At 34.7% G+C, this 17,289-nt stretch overlaps 2 protein-coding genes across 16 annotated transcripts in view; one reads left to right on the top strand and one right to left on the bottom strand.

The window, feature by feature from the left end:
- Window positions 1–2: 2 nt before the first annotated feature.
- On the bottom strand, window positions 3–14,629 carry LOC109854883 (ribosome-binding protein 1). 14 transcript variants are annotated; one of them, XM_020428452.1, is made up of 15 exons: window positions 14,566–14,629; window positions 12,826–12,990; window positions 12,568–12,731; window positions 10,508–10,690; window positions 9,815–10,136; window positions 8,417–9,192; window positions 7,389–8,318; window positions 7,044–7,127; window positions 6,708–6,953; window positions 6,438–6,581; window positions 6,191–6,331; window positions 5,948–6,112; window positions 5,801–5,881; window positions 4,156–4,401; window positions 3–822 (listed from the first exon to the last, which is right to left on the bottom strand). In XM_020428452.1, the coding sequence occupies exons 2-15, from the start codon at window positions 12,971–12,973 to the stop codon at window positions 802–804; spliced, it is 3,651 nt and encodes a 1,216-aa protein (XP_020284041.1). In that variant the 5' UTR covers window positions 12,974–12,990; window positions 14,566–14,629; the 3' UTR covers window positions 3–801. The 14 variants fall into 14 exon arrangements, with proteins under 14 accessions (XP_020284041.1, XP_020284044.1, XP_020284040.1 ...); XM_020428455.1 differs by lacking the exon at window positions 14,566–14,629 and adding an exon at window positions 13,898–14,128 and having other exon boundaries at window positions 9,815–10,118; XM_020428451.1 differs by lacking the exon at window positions 14,566–14,629 and adding an exon at window positions 13,898–14,127.
- A 460-nt stretch (window positions 14,630–15,089) lies between these two features.
- Window positions 15,090–17,289, top strand: part of LOC109854887 (pleiotropic regulator 1-like) — a 2,733-nt gene continuing 533 nt past the window's right edge. The window contains exons 1-4 of one of the 2 annotated variants that reach the window (XM_020428470.1): window positions 15,090–15,206; window positions 15,498–15,876; window positions 16,031–16,828; window positions 16,953–17,039. In XM_020428470.1, the coding sequence (XP_020284059.1) occupies window positions 15,160–15,206; window positions 15,498–15,876; window positions 16,031–16,828; window positions 16,953–17,012 (1,284 nt within the window). In that variant the 5' untranslated portion in view covers window positions 15,090–15,159 and the 3' untranslated portion in view covers window positions 17,013–17,039. Of the gene's footprint in view, window positions 15,207–15,497; window positions 15,877–16,030; window positions 16,829–16,952 lie in introns of both variants that reach the window. The other variant, XM_020428469.1, reaches the window with a different exon arrangement.

Raw genomic sequence — 17,289 nt, 5'->3', positions numbered from 1 at the left:
TATATATATATATATATTTTTTTATTTCTGGTCCATACGTCTAATAATTAAAAAAAAGAACAAATTAAATATTGACATTGTCGTTATCATGTCAAAAAAGCCAAATATAACCGTGATAAATAAATATATATGTAGAGCCCGTGCAGCTTCGCAACTTTTATATGACATTGGATAAACAACAGTCTCGAGAATTCTTGAATGAAAAATAAGTAATATCAGATTTTAAATATCATAATGTAGCGTAAAGTCATGGATGGAAAACACGAACAAATGTGACGTAAAATTTTTCCGAGAGTTGCAAAAACGTATACTGTTTTGTTCTGAATCTCTTTTTTTGTTACAAGAAAATAAAATCAGTACGAGCCTATCATAGATAATCTATAAACAATTAATATCGCGGCAATTCACTTTATGCGTAAAATTTGATAACTTTTACAATTGTGTATATAGATATCAGTGTGTACAGTCATTTATAATGACTATATAAATTGTATACACAGAATCATCACATATGCCTGTTATCTTAAAAATTTTTTTCCATTTAATTGCTACGCGTTTTAATTGTATATTTGTTTTTCTTCCACATAATAAAATATGATATTTTTTTACAATAAACATTATTGTAATATATTTTCACTTTATATTAGTCTTTTGAGTAGCAAAGTATGCTATTTATACCTATATATGTATATATATATAGTAGTGCTGTGTGTGTTCGCGTTTCACATTTGCACGTTCATTTCATTTTCTTTAACCACCAGGGATTACTCGGACTGCACTAGCGTAGCTTATTTTTCGAAGTTATTTTTTTCCTGAACCACCCTGAAAAAAGTACATGAACAGAATGAATGAGACTTATCCACAAATCGTATAAGTGATATTCTAACATGTCAAACAACAATGTTCCGCTAATTCTTGTTCTTCCATCGTGAACGAATAAATCAATAATTGTAACACGTGAATATATCGTATAGAAACGCGTCACGAATTTTGTTTAAATCGGATCAGGAAGAACAGAACTAAAAATCCGTGTGAGAAGGATTGCGCATAAAAATGCGCATTGATTCGTCATCAATGAAAGCGCATTTTCTTGCGTTATCTTTCACACATCCATGTAATAAACTTTAGCTACACACAAAAAACTACGTGCTCATAAATAGCATGCTATGATCGATTGTATGAGCACAAAAGCAACTCTCGAAGCATTCAAAAATCATCACTGTCGCAAGCTTATGTTAAGAAGCACACACATATAATGTGATAAAATTTGTTCAAGCAACAAGCAATACTTAGCACCTTGTTGACCAACTTTGTTTCATGCAAGAAACTAACTAACACGTCTCTGTCACTAGACAGAAATTAATTCATTCTAGAAATTTCAACATCACCAAAAAGTGATGAACGTTGCAAGCTCTAGTTCTTTCACACAACGTTCGATAGACGAGTTGATAATCTGGTCAACAGTGTATCGACAAAACATACAGAAGCAACTAACAAACAAAGTCATAAAAAAGGAGAGAAATAAAACTTGAAAACATAAATAAATAAAAACACAGTGAGAACTACTTAGCCTGTATAATTTATATTCGATTTTCTTCGAGATTCTACAAAAAAGTGGCATATATACGCGTACAATATGTGTACGTGTGCCATCTCTCTTGTGGAATATCGATAAATAATAATCTTATATACCCTTATTTATGCCACCATCATCTCTATTGCAATATTCCATTGCCTCTCTGTTGCAATTATATTCGCAGAAATATAAAATCTTGTTTTTTTTTTGTTTTTATTGAAAACAACATACAAAGCGTACGTGTGTACATACAAGAAAAGCAACTAAAACAAAAGCCTGTCGGCTCTGTGTTGTTGACAATTAATCGGATTAATAAATATGCCATTCGCGCAGTGTACCCTTTACCCCAGTGTTTGTGCTGATAAAAATTTCTTTTGCGAGGTAATTTCATGTATATATATAATTGTTTTTAATTATATTATCCATGTTGTGTTACTTCGACTTTTATTTTTTTTTTCAATTCGTATCTTTTCCACTTATCAAAAAATACTTTCGTATTAATTGTATAATTCTCTTTTGTAAAAAAATGTCGATATACATGTAATTTATATACACATATAATTATAAAGATTTATTTGACAACCATTTTTGCGCGTGAGTTGCAAACCATAATCTCGGAGAGAATAAAAAAAAAAAAACAAAAAAAAAAGATAACTCGTAATTGTTTTTCTTTGCATTTCTTTGTGTCGAAATGTACAAAATGTCAAATGTCAAAATCTAAAATATAAAGCCAAAAATAGACACTGTGCAACGTGGTTTTTGATACATATATAAACATAATTAAAGTAATGCCATATAAAAACTACAAACAATTAATAATAATAAACAAAAAATCTGCGCGAACACATAGTATCTTGTCACATTCTTAAATAATTATATATATATACAGATTTACATATATTCATGTTATAAGAAAGAGGAGTTTTCTCTGTAAGTGACATCTCTCCTTTCTGATACTGTCTATGCCCAAATTTTAGTAAGATGAACTAATACAAATTAACGATATTATAGCTCTCAACAGTTTTACATTACTGAGAATGTTTCTCGCTTTCAAGTAAATAAAAAAAAAAAAAAAAAAACAAACTTATATACACACAAATACATGAATTTCGAAAAAAAATGTAGTGCACTGAGATGTGAATACAAATGTAAAATTTAACATCAAAGAATAATTAAATGTATACGATGAAAAAAAACATAATTATCAATGATGAAAAAATGAGATAAACCCTGACGTATGAGAGAATCGCTCTAAAACGGTAGTGTCTACTATTAAAAATTTCTCGAAAAAGCTAAGAGGTAACATTTCAACATCTTCATCGTTAAGATTTTGCATACCTGCGAAACTGCGCCGTTTTGCCGTGGTTTTCTTAGTGGACTGTCGAAACAATCAAAACAGTTAAATCGTTATCGATCACAGAGCAAGCATTTAAACAAAGGCTAATTTTTTTTGTTTTTTTTTGTTTTCTCAATCGCACAATTTGTGACACAATTCGCGAGACCGTCGAACTTATCGTTTCTTTACAAACAAAACCTCGGGATAAACAAACACTGGGACAAAGACTACTTTGTTGAAATTAAAACTTTCTCAATTGATACTACTACTGCGAGGAGATTCGCAAGGAAAGATATGGATGGCCGATGTAAAGTCGGTCAACAAAAATCAATTCTACTCCGTTTAGAAACAAAAAAAGAAGTCGCCGCGCGCTAGTGCTCACATTGCAAATCATAAATTTGTTTCCTAACGTGTAGGGACATCTGAAAATAGACAAATCCGAAAATACAGAGATGGAAAAATCGCAATACACTGCAAGTGCATGACGCAATTTTTTTTAATAACCATACTCGGATTCGTTGAAAACATTATTTTCGCGGCAGTTTAAACTTATACATGTATAATAAATATTGTTTTTCCAAATATATATCTCTATGTGTATAAATCCAAGTATAAATTATACTGCGTACATTAGATAGAATGTCTTTGAAACAATTGAAATACATAGATAGAAAGTTTAAGAGAGATCAATCTCCTACGTCATTTTTTTAATTTTTTTTTTTATGATTATCGCACTAAAATCACATGCTCTCTCAAATATGTGAAACGTGTTTTGCTTGTTTACTATTGCGCCTTGATAAATAAATTAGGCGCAATAATAAAACAACACGTCGGAAACATACAACAGAAATTTGTCTCATAAAGTACTGCTTCAAAAATATAAAAGCTACCGAAATAATAGATTGCTTTAATATAGTAGCAAAGGAATAATAATAAGAGCTCAGTAACATCATCACAAAGAACGTCTCTGTGCAAAAAACAAATTTTATTTAAAAGAAAAGGGCGAGAGATGTTTGATTGTTCTACTTTGAGTATAATACTTAGAGCAGGACACACACACACACACACTTGATATATATGTCAAAGAGTTGAAACGCGAAAAAGAACGCTCGTTTTACCATTCTTTGTGATGTTGAGCCTCAATAAATATACTTCACACATTTTAATAATCAACTGAAGTGCACCTATTACAGAAATCGAGCCAGTAACGAGAGTTTTTTCTGCCTCAGACTTGTAAGTTTACCTTTTTCTTTTTCTTTTTCTTGCTCTTATTTTGTTGCTGGCCATTCAATGGTTTTCCATTAGCCTGTCTGTGATCTGTCATATGACAGGATTTGGAGGAATGATTTGTAGTAAGGGAGCTGTTCTCAATTGCTTGTTCGGACTGACTGGCCAAATTGACAGACTTGGTTATAGAACAGTTTACAGCAAACTCTTTATTCTTGAGAGTACTTTTTAATTCTATCATTGCTTGAGATGCTAGAGAAGACTGCATTTCACAGACACGTTATTATTCTGACTGTTCACAAATAGAATTGATTGTGGAAACGGCAATTTATTCAAAGTTGCAACTCGGTCGACAATTGTATCACGATAAAAAGTAAAACCAAAAAAAAAAAACAAAACGAAAAAAAAAAACAAAAATAAAAACACGCTTGGCAAACATTTTACAAAATTGCCGTTTCAATCGACTATCTATAACAATTTTGTGCAATTAAAAACACAGTAATCAAAATGCCAATAAAGATACGTAATTAAAATGCATTTTGAAATGTACCTGAAACAAGAGAGTTGTTTCTTCATTGATACACATTTAAAAACATTTTTTATATACATACACACACATGTATGTGTATATAAAAAAGATGATGTGTTTGTCTGTGCGCGCGTTTGCGTGCACACATACACATACACACGCACGCACACACACACAAACACATTTTGCGGGAATACCAGCAAATTAATCACTGTGTTGTTTAGATTAGCAGCATGTAAGAAGAAAATTGCAGAATATAATTCATTCACAATAACATATTGCACGTTATATTTTATAATATATCTTCAAACAAATATGTGTAAATATATCTATAACATATGTAACTGTTTTCTCGAGTGTTAAATAATATTTATAAAAAATCTCAGTGAACACTAATATGTAAATAAATAATTTTTTTTCATTGCTTTCTACTTTCAATATTATAGCATACGTAAAATAATGTTACGGTCTTAAGAACATTATATTATTTCACACATACACACACACGTACGTACTTTTGTAGTCAACATACGAAAATATTCTAGTCTTTCAATTGCAATAATATATAGATATTGTTTCGTTGATATAAAAAATTTACATACGAAGTGTGTTGCACGAGTGTATTATATTAAACAAATTTAAAAACTTTCGAGCCGCGAGAGAAATTTTTCTAGAGTGATTATCACATCTCACAATTTTGACAAAACACGAAAACAGATGTCAAACCACAAATTATTTTACCACGTGTCTTTGTAATATATTCAGGTGACTTGATCAATCTCACATTTATATACGAAACATTTATACGTGCCAAGTTACTTCTGATCACTCAGTTATATACGTACACGCAAAAAGAACAGTAAGTTACGGTCACTGTTCGATCACATCAGACAAGTAATTATTAGTAATTATTTGCACGAGAATCTCATGATTAGTAAAGTGTCGTATAACATCAGCATTTTGCAATATTGCATTCTGCAATATCGCATTGATATCTCATGCTTTTATAATGAAGGACAGAACACTCTGTTATTATTAAACATAGCGAAAGCCGCACAGTATCTTCCAATGGAAAAGGCACTGTATAAATCGGTAAAAAGAAGGAATCAAATCCTCACTAGTAGATACTAACCTCAGACTGAAGAGAATCTGATGTGGGTGGACCGTTTAGTATAGACTGATCCGAGCTGCTACATCCGCCACAAATTTCGTTCTGAAATCAACAAACCGATATTTATTAGAAAAAATTTTTGAATGACATCAAAACGATTAGAAATACCTTGAGTTGAGACACTTCCTGTTGTAGCTGCGTAACAAGATCTTTCTCGCATACCAATCGCTCTTCGCTAGTTTCGACCAGAGAACGCAGTTTCGTAACCTCGGCATCCAACGTCGCCCTCTTGTTGCATTCTACTTCCAATTCCTGCGATAATCGCGCCTTTTCCTGAACATATAATTATGATGTGAAGAGTGTTCTTATAATAAAAATAAATCTACACAAAGTAGCAACAAGATGTCTTACTTCTTGTAATTGCTCTAAAGCGGCGAGGTCTTTGCTGTCCAATTCCTTAAAGGATGAATTAGTTTTTAACGAGGCCACATGTGATATTTCGGCACTATTCTGCTCCAATCGACTTTCCAATTCCTTCACCTTCTGTTTCAACTAGAACAAAAAAGCAAAAAATGTCAGACAAAACTTATATAAATTTCTATATCAGCTAAGAAAAATCTTCATCACTGTTTAGAACGACGAATTTTCCAACTCCTACCTCTTCGCTCGATGATAGTTTAGTTTGCAATGTGTTAAATTCTACTCTAAGATTCGCTATTTCGCTATCTTTCTGCTGAAGTAGTGACTGCCAACTTGTTTCCTCAGATTCTATTTGGTTTTGAAGTTTAGTAAGCATAGTTTCCTAAAAAAACAAGACAAAAGCAACACAATTAATAACAGTTAGACACGTTGCTTTTTCGAAGCACAATTCGATTAAAAAAAAATAAATAAATAAATAAAAAATTGTAAAATTCAATGAAAAACTTACCGTGTCGAAGATAATCTTTTTGTAATGTGTAACCATGTCTTGTAGACTCTTGTTTTGGTTCTCTAAATCTGTAGTTGACTGATTCTCTTGCTTTAATTTATTCAAAACAACACATACTTCACTCTCGAAAGTTTTGAGCCACTGTTCGTACGTTTTATCGGAAACCTTAATCTCTGGGAATATCCTCTGCAGAAGGGTTTTAGTTATCTCTTCCTGCTGCTCTTTGACTTTTTGCGTTGTCGTCTGCTTTTTCAAAAGATAAACAGATAATTTTTGCGTAAGATATTTTAGTTAAAAAATATTGTACTTTATAATAATGGTATAACACAAAATTACTTCATTCTTTTCATTACTCAATTTGGCACGCGATTCAGCAGCATCAAGAGCTTCCATCGCTTTCCAGTTCTTTGAGCGTAAATCCTGCGACGCAGAACACGAAGAAAGAACAAATAAGCTTTCGCTCTAAGCACATTTGTCAGTTTACGCGTTGTTCGCGAATGATGCGATGAACATTGTATGGAAGTATATATGAATTTTTTGCGACAAGAGAATTTGAGTGATGGAAACAACAAAGTGACGAAAACAACAAAAATGTCACGTGAAAAAGCAATTTCTATTGATCTCATTCTATCAACTTAAGCCGTGAGAAAAGATTTCAGATCGATAAAAATGCACACTCACATTATTTTTGGACTTCTGGACTTCTAAAGCTTCTTGCAGCTCTACAACGAGACGTTGACATTTCTTCGCCTCACTTTCCATTCGATGTAACCGTTCGTCTACGTTCTTGAGCTCTTCCTCTTTGCGTGCTAATGTCTCCGATAAAGTCGCCAGTTCTTTAGATAAATTTTCATTTGCTACAGGTAACACATCTGCATTGATGTCTTGCTCTTTATGTTTCTCTAAAATTTCTCTCTTCCTCGCAACCTCTATACCTAATCTATCGTTCTCTTCTTGCAAGAAAGTTTTCATGGATTCAATTTGCGCTTCTATCGATTTGCTTTCGTTATTCTGTAGTTCATTGGCCGCTACTAAACTTTGTAAAGCTTTCAACTCGGCTGCTATTTCGTTTGATTGTCTGATCTGAGTACGAGCCTTAGCTAATTCCGCTTGTGTAGCCGCTAGTGTTTCTTGCAATGTTTGCACTTCGCTTTGATATTTGTTCGTCTCGTTCTTCGTCTCTTTCAGATTACGCTCCGCTTTCTCGTAATCGTTCTTCGCTCCGTCCAATTCCATTTGTACAGACTTTAGTTTGGATTCCATAAGTGTCACGTGAGCGGTAGATTGCTGGAGATCGTTTTGCACGACATTAAGTAGATCGTGAAACTTCTTCAATTCCTCGTCCTTGTTGGTCAGTGTGGTTTTCAGGGCTGTAATTTCGGCTGCTTCCGACTTAGCTTCGTTTATCGAGACCGACAACTCCGACTTCAACTTCATCAGTTCGGCTTGAGTTTTACCGAGTTCCGCTTTCAAAGTGGCAGCTTCATGAGCCTCACTCTTTGAAACGTTTAATTCAGCTTGCAACGAGTTCAGTTGCTTCTGCAACTCCTGCTCGTGTCGATGTCCATTTTTCAAACGATGTTCCAAATCCGCCTGTATACGACGAGAGTCCTAAAAAAAATTACCAGAAACTTAGCACTAATACTATAAAAAGTGAGTTTCAATCAACATTTACTGTTGGCATCAACAAGAAAAATTGTAATTCTTACCTCAAGTTGTCTAGCTATGTCTTGCAGCTGATCGTTCGTTTCTTTGAAGTGCTGTAATTGTGATTCGGTATGCACCAATTGAGTCTGCATCATTCCCATTTGCTGGCGCATCATCTCCATTTCTGTGGCGCTACTATCGACAGTTGCCTGTAATTCATTTTGCAATTCCTGCACCTCCACGTGCTTCTGGGTCAGCTGAACCTTCAACGCGTTTTCATTGTCGCGTATTTGGGCAAACTGCACTTCCATCTGCTTACGCTGTGCCATCAATTCCTGCTGCAGGTGACCCTGAGTCTGCCCTTGATCTTCTTGCAACTTATGGATAATGGCGGTGTCCTCGCTCACTTTGGTCTGCAGTTGCTCGATTTGTCTGGCGAAACCTTGCTTTTCCGCGGCGTGAGTCTCCAGAATATGTTGCATTCGGGTGTTCAAAGTTTGATTCTCCGTAATCTTACAGTTCAGCGATTCCTCTAACTGTCTGATAGTCGCCGTAAGTCGAGATTTCTCGGTGGTGAACTCATTTCTCATCTCCTTCAATTTATTTTGCAAATTGACGCTCGCCTCGTGCTCATCGATCAATGCTTTTTCCTTTTCCGCTAATTGCTTCTTCAATTTAATAACGGGATCGGCGCGACCTTCCGTCCATTCAGAATGCTCTACCGGATTGTCTTGCTGCTTATTCAGAAGCTGATCGGTAAGAATCTGTATTTCAGAGCGACTTAGCTCCGCTTTTTTAATGCAGAGCATCAATAATTCAACGTTTACTGCATCTGAGTCTGCGAAAATTGAAGAAAATTTTTTATTAACGTTGAGCACAAAGAATTAACTGTTAAAACCTATCGTTGGAAATAGCACTGTGTTGCAAAAAGCACTGTTTAATATATGACACGTATAAAAAATAACACGAGTTTTTATTACTGTACATAATTATGCGCGAAGTGTCAATTTTATATCTAATCCATATTGAGATTACGCAAAATACACACATGTACATGTGTTTACATATGTACACTATCATAAGAATTCAAGCTATACAGGAAATAAGGTCGTATTTCCGACCAATTAAATTACAGGCTATAGAACGTAATGTCACTCAATATTGATTTATTCTTTATTCCTTGTGCTGTACTTCTGGTAAGAAACACACATACACACGTGCACGAGCGCATAGATCATCTTCAAGATATTGTACTGTTCATTAAAAACAAATAGGTTTATTATGCAAATCGGGGGCGACCTCATCGATTGCAATGGTCTCGAAGTGCGAGTGAAATGAACGTACGTGAAGAGGAAAAATCATCGAGTATGTTTGACCTAAACGTACGCTGGAAATTGCTTACCTCTAGATCTGAAGTTACAGATACGTCAAAAGATAAAAAGAAGATATTAAAAACTTACCAATCTGAGATACCAGATCGTTCTTTTTCTTCATTTTTTTAGACTCCTTGTTTGATAACTGCGGAATCGTAACTTCCTTGGCGACTTCTTTTACTTCTTTGACCGGTGTTTCCTTCTGCTGCTCCTTTGCTTCTTTCGCAACTTCCTTATTGGTAGAAGACGCATTCGTGTGAATATTGGCGTCTTGCTTCTCCTCTTTAGAGCTTTCATCTTTCTTTTTCACATCTTTATTATGTTTCTTCGTTTTGGTTGGAGTATCCTTTGGTGATTTGTTAACTTTCTCCACCGTTTCCGCATGAGCAGTCTGTTGAAGATTCTCTTTCTATTGTATAATGGATAAACTATTATTATTATTATTACTATTATTATTATTATTATTATCATCATTATTATTTTACCGCATCCAAGAGAATTTACACACAAAGAAACTCTCAAGAAAATATGAAACATACAATATATTCGTATTATTTTTGTTAGTTATGTATCACTTGGTTAGTCGAAAATACGTGCAGATTAATAAAACAAAAAAGTGGGATTTGTCAGTGATATGTAGTTAGTAAAAGGTACAATAGCAATCTTACAAAAAAAAACACTTCTGTTGTTTCGCTCTTAAGTGCAAATTTTTCAAACTCTCCGTTTGCAAAACCAATGCGCGTTGCGCGCGAGATATTCTGTAAATAGACAATCACTCACACTATGACTCCGTACGAGTTCAAAGTCATCCTTTGGATGAGTGAGGTCAAAATGGTTAGCCTCTGCCAAGGGAGGTTGCGAGGAACTTGATTCACTCACAAAGACTAATGGCTCATCTTTATTTATGAGGATTGGTTTTATCTTTTCAAGTTTCCCTTTCTTCTTATTGCCTTTGTTACTCTCCTAAGATTTTAATGCAGATGTACAATGTTCCCATATTATTTTGATCGAAAAGAGAGTGACAAGAAATATCTCAAGCAGCATGCTCGAAATTCTATGTTACATTATACAATAATGGGCATATACTTGCAATATAAACTCACTAAGATTTTAATGTGTGTGTATTACATACACACAATGATATAATTTAAATAATACAAAAAAGGTTTTTAAATAGATTTGTCAAATATCATATCATATATATATATATAGTACCACAAAATGCAAATATGCAATTACGTATAAATTTTAGTACTCATAAAAAAAGCTAATATACATATAATCACTGACAGATTATATTGTGAGCAATTTATTTTTTCACCTTATTATTATGTTTATTTTGTCCTCTTGTTGAGCATTTAAACCTGGAATTTACAAGTTTATTATATAATTTTTAGTGACTTTATATAATTTTTTTTTTTCATAAGAAAGATTATTTTTTGGAGATTTGAAAAAATATTACAAAAAAAATGTAAAAGTACTATTCTTTTTCTTTAAATAAAATATCTTTTATGCATCATTAAACATTATTGAAAATTTAGAGCAAATATTCAATCTTGTCAACATGTAAAAAACTGTGTTCTTCATGTCTGGCTCACAATCTGAATGATAAAGTAGTTCAAAAAAATAAAGCAATATCAATGAAATGTTGGATGTGATGAAGTTATTTTTAGAAAATAATCTTAAACTTCTAGAGTTATTTATCAACGAAATGTGTACGTAAGAAATATAATGAAGCGATAATGTTAATATTATATAATTAATTAACGTTTTTGTGTAATTTTTTCTAATTACTTAAAAACTATTCTCAATATACATATACATATCTCTGAAGATTTGTGCAAATTAACATTTCTAAATGCAACACGCTATACTTACAGTACGTTATTCTTATAAAAACAAATTATTTTATCCATGCAATATAATAAATAATCTTCACTAATATCCGTAGTAAAACTTACCAAGACATTGTTTATGTACACTCTACATAAATTTGTTTAATCAAGTTATAAAACAAAGTACAGTATAGAAGAAAATATGTCAAAGAGAAAATTTGGTTACAAAAAACAAAAAAAAAAAAACAAAAAAACAAAAAAAAACACAAAAGTAATCACTGAAATAAAAGTTAAAAGTGGCCACGTTCAGCTAAATGCAATTCAGTAATAATAAAACAAATGAAAGAGAGACAGTAAAACACAACATTAAAAGTGGCATTAACTTCATAACAAATCCATAAATTTCCTTTAAAAAAATACAGAGCATTTCCTACAAAAAAAATCAGAGTATTAATTTATATATAAAGTAATGTAAAACAACGTTTTCTCGTAAGAGAGAGGATTCTATTACTGTAAGTTGCTCAGTCTGTTAAGTTACTCACTGTAATGCCCATTATTATATAAAGCGCATAAAAACTTACAATTCTACGTATAAAATGTGTGTCCCTTTTGAATTACGTGACAATGAGAACAAAAATATGACGCACTTTGTTGTTAAATCTCTCTTAATACTATGTAGATACAATGATATGCCATATTGTATGTCATCTAGGTTATTATATTTCATGCATGAAACATGAAAAGTTCTTAAATAGTGCACAGAGATAACTTTATTTGTGACTCCCGTATTTTTAAGCGAATAATGTATAATTATACCAAATGTAAATATGATGTACCTGTGTAAATATACTCTATAAAAAGCGTACTATCAAATATATACGTATGTATATATAAATTTAACAAGTAATTGAAACTGTGCTGTTTACCTAGTGATTTTTAAAATTTTTATAATAAAGTTGCTCTTGATAATAAATGATACAGAAAAATGACAAAACACAGGCTCACCTGCACTGGTGGTTCAGGAGGCAATATTTGAGGAGTCTCTTCGAATTGCACATGATCTGGTTTTTCATCTTTATCTTCTTTATCCTCCTTCTCTTCTTTCTTCTCCTTCACTTTTTTCCCAGCCTTATTCTTGTGTTTCTTTTCTTTATTTTTATCCTTTTTATCTGCGAATGAAATAAGAAAAATTGATCAAAAGACACATTTTATAAAAACAAACATTTAGATTTCCAGATGAGGATTTTGAAAAAATTAACATACTTGATAGAAGATCATCAGGAAGTTTTCTCTGTTCTGCAATTGCTTCCTCGTAAGATGTTTCTCTTATACTAAACACTGATATACATAAGATGGCAGCAGCTGAGATGACAACAATCCCAATGCATATAAGTCCTGTCTGAACATCCATCTTTTTGGCTGTCTTATCTACAAAACAATTATCTTCAGCATTAATAAACTATATAAAGTAAGTTAGTTTAAAAAAAAAAAAAAACAAAACAAAAACAAAAACAAAACTAAAAGTCAAACACTATACAATGTAAACACTGTGACGAATAAAATTTTCTTATGATTTATACACATCAGAATTAATAGCTGAACATCTTGTAAAATGATTTTTGTATATTTTTGTAATTTTATTTACACACTTGAATATATATTACAATTTTAATTTCTCATCGTAAACTAGAAAAAGAGAGAAAAAAGACCCTTAATAAATATTTATCTGAAAGATAACAGACTTTTGAACACACTGTTATCGCAAAGATAACATTATACATACTTCGGCAAGTCTCATACTACTCTCTCCCTTTTCTCTTTATCTCTCTTTTTTTTTTGCTTTCTCTTTGAGTTAAAATTTTGAGAGCAAATTAAAAGAGAAAAAAAAATAAAAGAATTATGCGAGTAGATACGACAAGAGACAAAATAATCGCAAACATTTTTTCACGAGATAACATGTTGGAGTGGCAGATGCGACGAAGAATCCCGACAGTGTGTGCGGTCCAGAAAACAGCCGAATAACGGTGAGAAACTGTGCAACGTGTACGTGTTTCAAGATGACCAAGCGCAAACAAATGAAGATAAGCCAAAGGAAACGGGAAGGTCGTTTGCAGGCAAATTGCTCAAATTCCGGCAGATATCGACGCCAAATTCCTAGCGACGACGCGATGACATATGGGTGACACACCGCCTGGTCATCGACACATCTCGGAGATCTGCGCGATCAACTGTGGCGCGCGACGAGGAAAAACCGGTGGCGCAGGTCGGACACGTTTAACGGTGTGTTACGGCACACACCGGCATGCAGTCGCGTACCAGGTCCCCGACCACTTACCCGAGCGTGTTTACTTCACGTGGCGATGAATATCCCAGGACGCGTCGACGAAACGCAGAATTGAGAATGGAACGCGGAATTTCTCAGGCGCGCCACGACTCTTCCGCACACAGCTATCACGGGAAACGGGAGAACGTGCACACGACAGATAGCCGAGTGGCGCACATACACACGCACGGGATCCTCGGAGCACTATGGCGACCGGACATGGAGCGAGACTAGTGCTAGGCGCCGCAAGCCACGCCTATCGCCCGGTGACGATCCTGATTGGTGCGCGATCTCTGCCACGTATGCAACGCGACCGCCGCACGATGTCGACGCTCATCCGCGAGGACGATCGGCGTGCTTCCGTGTCGTCGTCGTCGTCTCCACGTCGGCGACCTCGTGTCGATGACAAAGTCGGCGACGTTGCGACGAATTAACGATTCGACTCGATTGGCGAACGTCCCGTGCTAGCTGCTCATATTAACGCATGTATATATGTATATAGGATCGGCATCCGAGAATTGATGATGCTCTCATTTAAGCAACGCACAACGAGAGATCGCACGAATGATCAACTCAGCAAAAGAAATTTGTAGGTTTTTGCGACGTTTTGTTCTTTAGATCATTCACTGATTGTTTTAGCTCACAATTGAACGATTAATAAACGACAAGCGATTATTTACCTTGTGTGTTGTTGATAATTCGATATTCACTATTTTCTACTCTTGCGATTTAAAATGGGAGTAAATTCTGATTGGTTACCTCCTTGTTGGAAACTTTTTTTTTCCCTTCTCTCAATTTTCATGTGGGGACGGATTTAAATCCTAGGACTTTTTCTCTCTGAGATTGGTGACTCCGATTTAGGAACTTTCAATCACGTTGGTTGATTGGCTGATTTGACTCTGCAATTGGTCAATTCCACGAGATCAGATACTTGCGTTTAATGTAGAACGGCCTTTGAGTTCCACTTTTGTGGAAATACGGCTAAAACCAACGGTTGAAACCGTCGTAAAAAATTTCAATAGGATGGCCGCTCTCAAGTTTCTCTCTGGTTCACATCTCAACTTCTGGTGAAGTGAAAAGTATATTTCTTAAGATTCGTATTTGATTGTCCAAATAACAACATGGCAGTAAGTATATATTTTCTTTATTATAATATAATATATTAATTTTGTTATTATAGATGAGCGGCACAATTAACACTTAATCTGTTTCAGGACGTTCAAAGACATTCGGTACACACATTAGTGTTTCGATCTTTAAAACGAACACACGACATGTTTCTGTTGAATCAAGGAATCTTACCACCAGTGAATCCTGCATTGTAAGTATCTCAAAATTGTGCTGCTCCGAATTTATTTATCTTCAACGATATGTAATAGATATATACTTGGTGAAATTGAGTGCGTTCAGACAACTCGACAGTTGCACAACAGTTGAGAGATAATCACTTCTGATTGGATCATATTTTTGGAACCGCAGTAGATTTTGAAGAATAGTCCTATCATAAGTGATGATCTCTCAACCATTGAGTTGTCTGAACGCACCCATTGTCAGAAAATACTTCAAAGTGGGCTGACACGAAGTAAGGTACACAAGTATTGGCTCTTTTCAGGCAACAAATAAAAAAGTCCATCAAGGCAAAGGATTGTTACGGTCCAGTATTAGAACAGGTGAAACAAAATAACGCCTTGATGGCCAAAAATCATCAAGAAAACAAAGCGGATCCTCCACCACCTGGAGATGAAACTTTTGGAGTGAATGCAGGAGCGGTTGTAGTATCACATATACAGAACACAAAAAAAGTAGATAATATAACCAATAGCGCGCTAACAATACCGCAAAAGAAAATACCCTCAATGGCAAAACCCAAGTGGCATGCACCTTGGAAGTTGTACAGAGTTATTAGCGGTCATCTGGGATGGGTAAGGTGTTGTGCTATTGAGCCTGGAAATGAATGGTTTGCTACCGGCTCAGCTGACAGAGTAATTAAAGTAAGTCTCCAATTTTTGTGAATTTATGTTCATTCAGTATAACATTTATATTCATATAGCCTATAGTTCAGTTGTTTATAATATAAATTTGTATAGAACAAGGTAATACAATTTTTACACAAGCTTTATATGTAGTTCCTTTTTGTAATTGTAGATATGGGACCTTGCAAGCGGTAAATTGAAAGTTTCGTTGACTGGTCACATAAGCAGCGTCCGCGGTCTGGCGTTTTCCAAAAGACATCCCTACTTGTTCTCTTGCGGCGAGGATAGACAGGTCAAGTGTTGGGATCTCGAGTATAATAAAGTAATCAGACATTACCACGGGCATTTATCTGCTGTATACTCTCTGGCGTTGCATCCCAGTATAGACGTTCTCGTGACAGCGGGACGCGATTCTACGGGACGTGTGTGGGACATGCGCACAAAAGCGAATGTCCACACGCTTGTTGGCCATACCAACACAGTGGCCAGTTGCATATGTCAATCCGCAGAACCCCAAATCATCACTGGCAGCCATGACTGCACAATTCGCTTGTGGGATTTGGCTGCCGGAAAATCGATCGCCACACTGACGAATCACAAGAAGAGCGTTCGAGCCCTGACATTCCATCCGTCCTTATACATGTTCGCCTCGGCGTCTCCAGACAATATCAAGCAGTGGAAATGTCCGGAAGGGAAATTCATTCAGAATTTATCCGGTCACAATGCCATAGTGAACTGCTTGGCTGTGAACGAGGACGGGGTTTTAGTCTCCGGCGCTGACAACGGTACTATGCACCTCTGGGACTGGAGAACGGGATACAATTTTCAACGGCTTCAGGCGCAGGTTCAACCCGGTTCGATGGACAGCGAGGCTGGGGTGTTCAGTATCACATTTGACATGTCGGGCACTCGCATGATCACCACCGAAGCAGACAAGACCATAAAGGTCTACAAAGAAGACGAAACCGCTGTAAGTGAAATCTTCTAATCACATCAATGTTCAGTGAATGTTATCTCCTAGTGGTATATATTTTGGCAATTTTATCGCCAAAAGTTTCTCGCACACTAACAGTTCTGTATTTGGATTTTTTCAGACGGAAGAAACACATCCAGTCGACTGGCGACCCGACATAATAAAACGAAGAAAATACTAAAGTTTTACTCACGGACTTTCTATTTATGTAATTTAACAATTATGTTATACAAAGTTATTCTTTGTATTCGATGTTTTCTTAATTAAAAAAAAAAAAGATGTTTAGTAAGAAAAATTATAGGGGTAAGAGATACAGTGATTGGCCACTTAAGGAAAACTGCGCTATATAGAGTAAATTATAAAATTAAATTTAATAACTTGAAGTAAATCTTCAGTACTACTAGCTCAAACAAACTATAACAATCGCAAATAAACTAATAAATTTATTAGAAAATTTG

This window comes from Pseudomyrmex gracilis, unplaced genomic scaffold, assembly GCF_002006095.1.
Source record: "Pseudomyrmex gracilis isolate BER0280 unplaced genomic scaffold, ASM200609v1 scaffold_74, whole genome shotgun sequence".
In the NCBI taxonomy this organism is placed as follows: domain Eukaryota; kingdom Metazoa; phylum Arthropoda; class Insecta; order Hymenoptera; family Formicidae; genus Pseudomyrmex; species Pseudomyrmex gracilis.
This window is presented reverse-complemented; position numbering and strand designations above follow the sequence as displayed.

What these genes read in the sequence shown, in the direction of transcription:
- LOC109854883 (XM_020428452.1), bottom strand. Translation starts at nt 12,973, where the DNA reads ATGGATGTTCAGACAGGACTTATATGCATTGGGATTGTTGTCATCTCA. An exon ending in AACTCGTACGGAGTCATAGT is followed by an intron (nt 10,137 to 10,507) that starts GTGAGTGATTGT and finishes ATTATACAATAG; the next exon opens with AAAGAGAATCTTCAACAGAC. An exon ending in CTTTAGAGCAATTACAAGAA is followed by an intron (nt 6,113 to 6,190) that starts GTAAGACATCTT and finishes TTATATGTTCAG; the next exon opens with GAAAAGGCGCGATTATCGCA.